The 9,337-nt window shown below is 27.7% G+C and overlaps 2 protein-coding genes across 2 annotated transcripts in view; both read right to left on the bottom strand.

Moving 5' to 3' along the window:
• Positions 1-2,083: 2,083 nt before the first annotated feature.
• Positions 2,084-6,576, bottom strand: LOC101508401 (uncharacterized). The gene is made up of 8 exons (XM_004509515.4): positions 5,530-6,576; positions 5,317-5,350; positions 5,002-5,184; positions 4,358-4,447; positions 3,619-3,684; positions 3,125-3,216; positions 2,996-3,043; positions 2,084-2,565 (listed from the first exon to the last, which is right to left on the bottom strand). The coding sequence occupies exons 1-8, from the start codon at positions 5,898-5,900 to the stop codon at positions 2,448-2,450; spliced, it is 1,002 nt and encodes a 333-aa protein (XP_004509572.1). The 5' UTR covers positions 5,901-6,576; the 3' UTR covers positions 2,084-2,447.
• Positions 6,577-7,277: 701 nt separating this feature from the next.
• The window catches only part of LOC101500904 (CRS2-associated factor 2, chloroplastic), a 6,955-nt gene continuing 4,895 nt past the window's right edge, over positions 7,278-9,337 (bottom strand). Inside the window, exons 6-7 of the mRNA XM_004509577.4 lie at positions 9,321-9,336; positions 7,278-7,859 (exon numbers count right to left, since the gene is read on the bottom strand). Of these exons, the coding sequence (XP_004509634.1) occupies positions 7,435-7,859; positions 9,321-9,336 (441 nt within the window). The 3' untranslated portion in view covers positions 7,278-7,434. The remainder of the gene's footprint in view (positions 7,860-9,320; position 9,337) is intronic.

The raw sequence follows: 9,337 nt of genomic DNA, 5'->3' as shown, positions 1-9,337 counted from the left end.
ATTTAACATAGAGAAAATGAAGAAAAAAAAAAGAATAAAGATATGTTTTGTTTAAAAGAGCTTTGTGTAGAAATTTTAATTTTATTTATGTTTCATTTAATGAAAAAATAGATATTTTAAATAATTTATAAATTATCTTAAAATCTTCCAAAAATTAGGTAGAAGCAATAAGTAAAAGCCTTGGAGAGATTTTGGTCTCCTCGCGCATCACCTCTTAAATTTTGAACTAAATATATAATTAAAAATATTTTATCCTCTTTCTATCCCAACCAAATAGAAAAGAAATAAAGAAAGAGGAAAAGTGGTCCTTCCACCTTATATAAGATACTATTGTTCCAGAATATAAAAAATTTATTTTAAAAATTAATATTTTTAATTTTTTACAAGCTATAGACACTATTTTTGTTTATTATTATTTTAAAAGAAATATTAATATCTATTATAAAATAATGTTTCTTTTGGCAATAAATGAATGTTGGATAAGGATAATGCTCACATTAAATGAGTTCTTGATTTTAAAAATATCTTGAGTTGCCTACTTAATAACGGTTGTCCCACCGATCTATAGTCTGTGGTGAAAAAATGTGTAGCTTGCTCGAGTTAACTTCTTCGAAAATTTTATCATGTACCTCCTTTTTATTCATATATCCCTAAAGTATAAAAAGAAAATTAAAATATTTTCATATGTAGTAAAAATGACTATTTTTTCATTTCAACATTTCCGGAACAAGCGCATGTCAAATTTTTTTTTAAAAAAAAAGGTTTTTTGGTACATAATTTCAACTCTGGAAAACTTGAAAAAAAAATTTCAGTACAGAACATCACTCTCGAAAAACTTATTTCAAGTTTTTCGGAAAAAATACACTACCAGAAAACTTCAACATAATTTCTGGAAGCTACCGAGAAAAACTTTGTCCATGAGTTTTCTGAAAGCTACCGAAAAACTTCGCCCACGAGTTTTCGGTAGTTGTTTGATTTTTAAAAAAATATTTTTTAAATTAATTTTTTATTTTAATTTTTAATTATATTAGTATTTATTTAATTGATTTGATTTTACCTAGTTTTTTTTTCTAGTAAGTTGGACTAGAGGTAGAGACGGCAAAATTGTAGCAAGAATATCTCTATCAATGAGGAAGATTAGACGATACACATAGACTGTACACGAGAAAGATCAGTGGCATGAGGAAGATACGAAGAGGAGGGTGAGGGTCGAATGTATTAATTATTATTTATGATATATGTAAAAAAAATCTTTATGTATCAAAAAATATGTAAAAAAATTTCCAGAAACACTATGTGTATTGGAATTCTTCTAAATAGTTTTTCGGAAATTATCAGAAAACTTTTACCTACCCAAAATCATTTTATTGTCTCATAAAATAATAAAATTAAAAAAATAAAAATATTTTTGACATTCTCAAAAACTTGTAGGAGTATAAATATAATAATAGGGTACAAGCTAAACTTTTCGAACATCTTGCTCTTATTAGATGTAACTTCAGCCCAACAATCTCAAATTAAGGGTGAAGATCAATTATTATATATAAATACGTTATTTATTCTAAGAAATCCCAATTCAATGTATGTTGGTGAAGGAGTTTGGTTTCCCTTAAATAACATCTTGTGGATTTGAGTATTCAAAGCCGTTATTCATTATGACTCCGATTTTTTTATTTTCATAAATATAATAAAATAAGATTGAAACTTTTCTTTTAAATATATTATTAACTTTTATAAAATCTAATCTTTTCCGTCTAGTTTTTACATAATTTTTATTCACTCTTGGTCTTTATTTTAATTTTGTAGACATTTTTATAAGATCTAAAAATATAAGAACTAAATTTTAATTTATAAGAACTAAATATAAGAACTAAATTAAAATTTTGAAATTTTATAAGAACTAAATTTTAATTTATTCCTTTTTCAAAGTAATGTTAAAATTGTAATTTTTTTTATTAGAGTCTAAGATTAAAATAAGGCATTTAAAATGTTTAATTACTCATAATTTGAGTATTCATATCAAATTAATAATACCTCCTCATTAATTTTTTAATTATTTCTAATTTACTCAGAAAAACTAAACTTCACTCATAAAACTGATTATGAAATTATATACAAAGAGATGTATACATACATAAGATTCATAATACATGTTTTTTTTTTCTTTTTGACTCAATTCATAATACATGCTATACTTAGTGAACCATTTAATTACATCAATTACTATATATTAACTGAATATTCATGAACCTTCCTAACTGTCAACAAACATTATAATACACTCTTCTAAAAAATTCTAGCTAGTTTGGAAAGACATGTAACAATTGTTGAGAGATGAATTAATTTGTAGTGATAAGCTTTTATCTAAATCTAATCTTCAAAATGCTTTTGTTAGGGTAGCTAAAGGGTAGCCCTCATTCAGTGATTGATACTTTTGGAATGTGATATCAATATACATTTATGGATGACTCAGGAAATGATCTAGATAACAAAGAATGCTTCAACCTCACTATCAAAATGAATAAGCCATAGCATGGAAAATGCATGAGAGCCACTACCAAGTACCTGAAATTCCGAAAGGAAATTAATTAAGGACTTATTCAATTACTAATTTCATAAATTATCTTAGAAAATTTATTGAAATAAATCAAAATCACTTATTGAAGATGTTATAAGTTATTTTTATATCACTCAAACATTCTGACAAAGTACTTATGTTATGCTAGTAAATTTAAGAGTTCGTTCGTTACAATTTTTTTGAAAAATAATAATAATTTTAAAAAATTCAGCTTTAGGAGTTTTATTTTACTTATTACAATTTTTGAAAAAATTCAGAATATAAAAATAATTTAAAAATTACTTTAAATAAAAAGTTATTTTGAATAATTTTTTATAACTCATTATTTTTAAAAAATCTCAATGAAAAATTTCATTTTGACTGCCAATTGAAGCAATGAGAAGACAATTATTTGAGTGAGAGAATTTGAGAACATACCACAAGGGTGCAAATGCAGATGACAAGTCAAGGAAAGGGTAAGGCCACCTACATTTGATAAATGTTATTATCAAATTATACAAAATAACAAATCATTTATGTATTAAAAAAAAATATGATAGTTTTTACCAAATTGAAACACAAGCATGGATTATCCACTGAATAATCACAAATGAAGCTGTCCAAATGACAAAATATGCGAATCGAAACACCGGAAATCTCTGCATTTTTAAGAATAAATAGTTGTTAATTTAGAATTTTGAACTTGATCCATGGCCAAAAATATTTAAAAACATGCTTGATGTTTGGTATAAAACAAATAGATTTAATTGCAATTTTATTTATTCTATTTTAACTTATTCACAAAATTGATTCTTTTTAGAATTCAATTTTTGGTTATTATTTCGGTCAAAAATAGTAATGTGACAAAAAAAAAATATTGGTATGACATAAAACATATATATTATATATTCACATGGATAATTCCACAATATTAATACAAAACTTGTCATATAACAATTTTTGAGTAAAAACATCCGAGTGAAAGACATAAAAACTAGATTTGAGAATAGAAAAATCAATTGATTAAAATAAGAGATTAAAATTGCTAAAATCAAACTTACCATGCAATTCAATGATGTGTCACCAAGGAGGAAAACGATATTAATGGTGTGCATACAAAAAACTAACTGCAAGAATGAAAATTGAAAATATTGTCAAATGAAAGAAAAGCATCTTATGGTATTTTAATTGGAAGAAAAACATCTTACATTTATAAAAACATTCACATTTCTAATGCTTCACCCTCATTTTCTTAATCATGATTAATGTATTTCAAGATTTCACACAAGAGTAACTCATAATCACATATTTCATGAAGTGGTTGGTGTTTAACTAGCAGATGCTGGCATGCTTAAACAATTTCGTTTGATGTTGATTACATTCTTTAGATGAATATCTTATAAAAAAAAATAATGAATTACCTAAAGAAAATTTTCATTTTTAGAAAAAAAGAGAATTTTGAGTACTTTTCTCTCAAATTTAAGGAATAATGATACAGTTGATTTCAAGGGTAGGACCTGCAACATGAAAGACAGAATCTGTAGTATCAAATGACATTGATACATTGATCAATGCAAATCTCAAATTATTTTACTTTTTCTAAAAATATGAAACTAAGATTTGAGTATAACTCAGTATTCGAGACGTAGGTACAATTGGCTGATATTGGTGATTAATCGTTTCTATTCTTTAGGTGGAATTGTCAAACACTCCAACATTTGTATGATATCTAAATATCATGTATGAGTTATCTGCCAAAAGGATAAATGGGGGACCAGAGACAATGTTGAACATACTTACAAAATCCATACTGTAATCTTTGGATGTTCTGAAAGGATAAAGGATGGTCCAGAATATAAAGTCAGTGAGTATTACAGCGCCTGCACAAGTCTATAAACAAAATGAGAAAAACCATTATATAAGTAGATTTACCTCTTGAATTTGATGAAAAACAAGTTAATGAAATTAAAAATGTGTGACAGCATCTATAAAAATGTGCAAAATGGTTATTAATGCATAAGAAGACATATTAAAGGCTATAAATTTTATTTTTGTGTTGACTTACAATTATAGTTAAATTTGTTCAATTTACCGTACATGAAAACCTAAGGACAAAGATAGATACTAGATATGACACTGACAACAATAAATTGACATTGATAATAAGATTAAAAAATGAGTGATTGAGTATAAGCATATCTATTGATGTAAAGTCTTTTCATCTATATCTAATTTCACTTTACAAAACTAATATTAAAATTGAAATTATCATTCAAATACTTATGTCTTAACTTGACAAACTTAATACTCAAAGGGGAATTTCTTTTTTCTAGTGTTGTCAAAAAAAAAAAAGAATAGAACTTAGGTGCTATATTAATTTAAGATAATGTTTTGCAGAGATTAATATACAGTTATACACCAATTGAATCACTAACTTAAATTACCTGATAAATTATTTGAAAAATGTAACACCATACACCAGCAATTTTCCTGGAATCAAATTCTAGATGAGGACTCTTAGGCAGTTCAGGCAAATCTAAAACCCCTTCAAGATCACCATTCACAGTGCTGCCACCACATTCATTGTGTTTAAATAAACATCCATATATTGAGAATGATGATCCAAGCTGAAAGTAAAAAATTGAGAACACAAGTCACTTATTATATGATAGAAAACATTTTAAAAAATTGATATATCGCATTTTCATGCTAATTTATTTTTTACTATAATATACAAAGTTTGATATTCAAATTGTTACCCCAAAGTAAACAGTGACCAAAGTAAATGTCCATCTGTTCAACAGAAAAAATAAACACAAAATAATTAGAATATTTATAAATGCAACCGATAATTTGAGCCTTTTCAATCATATCAATTTTTCAAATATTAAAATTTGCAGCACAATTGCAACTGCTACCACTATTTAAAAGTAACAAGACTATATAATTAAAATGTGCGTAATGTAGCTTACTGAGTATAGTAGTAAAATATGCCAGCTCCATCAACAGCCACATTTGCAATAATCAAAGCCAAAAGAGCAATAAAAGAAATGATTCTATAAATAAGAAGCCAAGAAGGATCAATTCCTCTAACACATGTATTCCAAGCTTCATCTTCATATAACAATCCATTTTCTTCTTGTTGATTTTCTTCTCTCTCATCATGCCTTGGTTTTTTGAATCCTTCATATTTGAATATTAAATAAGATGCAAAAGTCATGGAAATCAAAATCCATAGTGCACAAATGAAGAATCTCCAATTCAACCAATAACTTGAGGTAGTTGTATCTTTAGTTATGGTTGGTTGCCATGTATGGCTTGGTGACCATGTTATGAAACTCATGAGTAATGTATTTGCTTATAATCTTGATGCAATAGCTATTGCAGAAAACACATTTTAAATCGGTTAACGGCCACCCTTTTGATGATAATTAACCAAGAACATGTAAAATTCTTTATTCACTAAAAAAATGATGAAATTGAGAAATCACAAAGATTACCTTAATGTCAAATATGTGCAAATTGTATGAATTCTAATAGAAACAAAAGAAAGTATGTATCAAGAAATTTTAAACTAAAATGCCAAAGATTGTTAAGAAGGAAAGAATTCATCATTAGTAGATGTTTAAAAGAGTATGCATTATCAACCTTATTACAACACAAATGCAATCAAATATTCAAAATTGAAGAAGAAATTTTTAAGCCAATGACATTTATAATATTCCTTGCTTGAGATAAGCTAAACAAAAAGTACATAAATTAAAAGTTCCATACTTCATTCAAGTGAAATTAAAATTAAAAATTATATAAGAAAAAAATAAGTTTGGTTCGAAATGGAAAGAGAAATTAAAGGTGTGTATTCACTGTTGACACAAGTAAAATTCAGAGAGCATAGATGCGTTGCTTTATCCTTTTATGGTTATAGCATATATTGAGAGAGAGAGAGAATTAAGTTGTGTGAAGAGTATAACCTCCAACACAAGGAATTTGGTGATAGATAAATGGAATAATATGCTTTATGAATTTGTGGGGTGATCACAATATATTTTATTCACCTTTATTGGAAATACACTTAAGAAAAGAATAGTATATTCATAACCATATATATAAATTAGACGAGACACAAACAGAATACACTTTTTCTAACAATATATGCTCATTTATTAATTAGTATTATTAAGAAATTCCAATTTACATGTGTTACTCATACTCTAAACCACCAAACTATTTATCCATGTTCCTCTTTAAACCACCGAGCCATCTTGATCTTATTACCCCTTTATTTTTATTATATTTTAGTTTTCTTAGATACTTTCTTAGACGAGATCAATAACTAGGAGATTAAAGTCCTTGCAATGAAGCAAACTACTTAAATTTGACATTTTATTATTTAAATAAATCAAACACAGAGTTGAGTTTGGTTGAAATAAATCTAGTTTCACCTTTGCACCACTATGATTTACTGTAAACCATTTGTTTGACAATCTTATTTTACTAGATCGTGTTTACATTGATGCCATTATTTACCACTACTGTGTCAACTGTAAATTGACCTCTAGGATTAGTATAAATACAGTCAATCTCTCCGTGTATTTTCATCTTGAAGTTTGTAAAAATTGAGTATTCTCTTTTGAAATATAGTGGATTCTCTCTAGGCTCTTGGGCCACTGGTTTATACAAAAAATCGAATTGTAGTAAGTTAAAGATATTGCATCACTCATGAAACCAAGACACATAATGTTTATTGAGAAAATGAACAATTGATTATATACAACAAACAATTTTTTTCATTGTTAGTAATTTTACATTTTATGTCTGCTATTTTGACAATTTACATGCTCTTCAAAAGTTATCATAGCTTTTTCTTTTTTCAAGACTTACTCTTTTCGTCTCGGTTTGAGCTTATCAACAAGCAAATCAACCGGTAATGATCCCGGACGAGCTGATGTATCCACTATATCATACAACTCGTCATTTTCATCGACATCGTAATTATCATAATCATCATCATCAAAATCCTCTAGGCTGTCGTTATTTGAATACTTGTCTTCTGTACCATCTTCGAAATTTACAATTGAACCTTCAATAGCAACTTCACTTGAAGAAGTAAATGCTGGGTATGAGTGCTCTGTTGCCTGTGAAATACCCACAAATTCTTCTACCTTCTCCAAGAGAGCATCAGGACCAAGATTAAATTCTTCTAGCAATAAAGCTTTGTTTGACTCAATTGCACTCTTCCACAGAGATAACATTTTTGGGCTGATGTTGCCGATATGGTTGGATTGATTATCTCCAACCTTGCCTGATTAACATTGTGAAATTGTAATGATGATGTTGCATAACCAATGTTAGCAACCAATTATATATTTTACTGTAGGATCAGTTCATGATATAACACAGATAAACAAAAATAAATTAACTATAACGTACATGATCATTTATGACATTGGAGGGAAAATATCAATTCTTGGAGGCTAATATTGTTAAACAACGCTTCTTAGGTAAATCATTTTGTTAAGTTAACATGTAGTCAAACTAGTCATCATATTTGTAACTTAGCAGATCAACAGAAAGGAAACTCAACAACAACAAGATGATGAATATAACAGCAGTAGCAGTGTCATATTGGTATGCAACAATTCGTGCATAATTCGTGGTACTTTGGCGGATTGGTACACAACAACTCACGCATATTTCGCTGAAGAAGGCATACCAAAAAGGTAAAGCCGTCCGAGTATAACAAAACAAATAATAAACTACTGTACACTGGTGGAATACCACGCGGTTCACTATACTACACGGCCACCTGTGCTCTACACAGCAATGTACCAAAACGTGTTGAACTAGACTTATTTATAGTTAAGTTAGCTCCCTATGTTTTCCAACAATCAGATGTGGGACTCGTTATAGCTCTCATGTTGACAAGTTTTTTATTATTTTTTTATCTCTTGAAGAGGCTTGTGTTTGTGAGGCAGGTGAATATCCCTTTTGGAGTTTTAGTGACTATTGCTTGTCCTTTATCTTTATTTATTATTTTTTTATGTTATAATTAAAAAGGAGTATTTGTTTATTTTATATAACCTTTTCTTTGACAAGTTATTTTATGTAACTCTAAATACCATTTGATTGCTATAATAATAATTAAAAGATTCTAAATTTATAAACCATTAAATACCACTAAATTACTATAATATTATTTTCATTATTTATTTTTGGCTTTTAAAACTTAATTAATTTTTTCAATTGTACCAATTTGTATATTAAAACGTACCACAAACCGATGCAAAATGCAAAATCTAGCCTCTTCATAGCAAAATCTAATTCAGACATTCTAAACTTCCAATTAGCTCGAGAAAATCCACAAAACCTCAATCCAAAAATGTGTTTCTAGAATATATCTTTCTGTTCTTGGTCACATTGAAATCTAGACAAACTTACAAAGAAAAATATAGAAATTGACTTTGTATTATCAGCTCATGAGAAACATGCCCTAAACCCCTAATCTGTTTTAAGCGCAAACCATTTATTTCCTAGAGATGGGATTGCTTACAATCACCGCATTGTAAACAAAAAATACTAATTAGTTGTATCTTTGAATTTTATTTTTTTAGTTTTCAGTTATTCTTCTCTTTCTTGAAGATGCATCGGGAACTCTCATTCTAGACTCTTGTTTGATCTTCACTGAGAATATTTCATAAACACACACACACAAATATGTTTACAGTAGGAGAATTCCATTCGGACAAGACTTTCAAACACATACCTGTATTGTCCAAATTC

The sequence above is a fragment of the Cicer arietinum genome, chromosome 7, assembly GCF_000331145.2.
Source record: "Cicer arietinum cultivar CDC Frontier isolate Library 1 chromosome 7, Cicar.CDCFrontier_v2.0, whole genome shotgun sequence".
Taxonomy (NCBI): domain Eukaryota; kingdom Viridiplantae; phylum Streptophyta; class Magnoliopsida; order Fabales; family Fabaceae; genus Cicer; species Cicer arietinum.
Note: the sequence above shows the minus strand (reverse complement) of the source record. Positions and strands in the feature narration are given on the sequence as shown.

Bases quoted from the DNA above. Each gene is read 5' to 3' on its own strand.
- LOC101508401 (XM_004509515.4), bottom strand. From the start codon at position 5,900: ATGAGTTTCATAACATGGTCACCAAGCCATACATGGCAACCAACCATA. The intron at 3,685-4,357 runs GTAAGTATGTTC...TCATTCTTGCAG, and splicing joins AAGATTACAGTATGGATTTT to TTAGTTTTTTGTATGCACAC. The intron at 2,566-2,995 runs GTATGTTCTCAA...TCGGAATTTCAG, and splicing joins TCTGCATTTGCACCCTTGTG to GTACTTGGTAGTGGCTCTCA.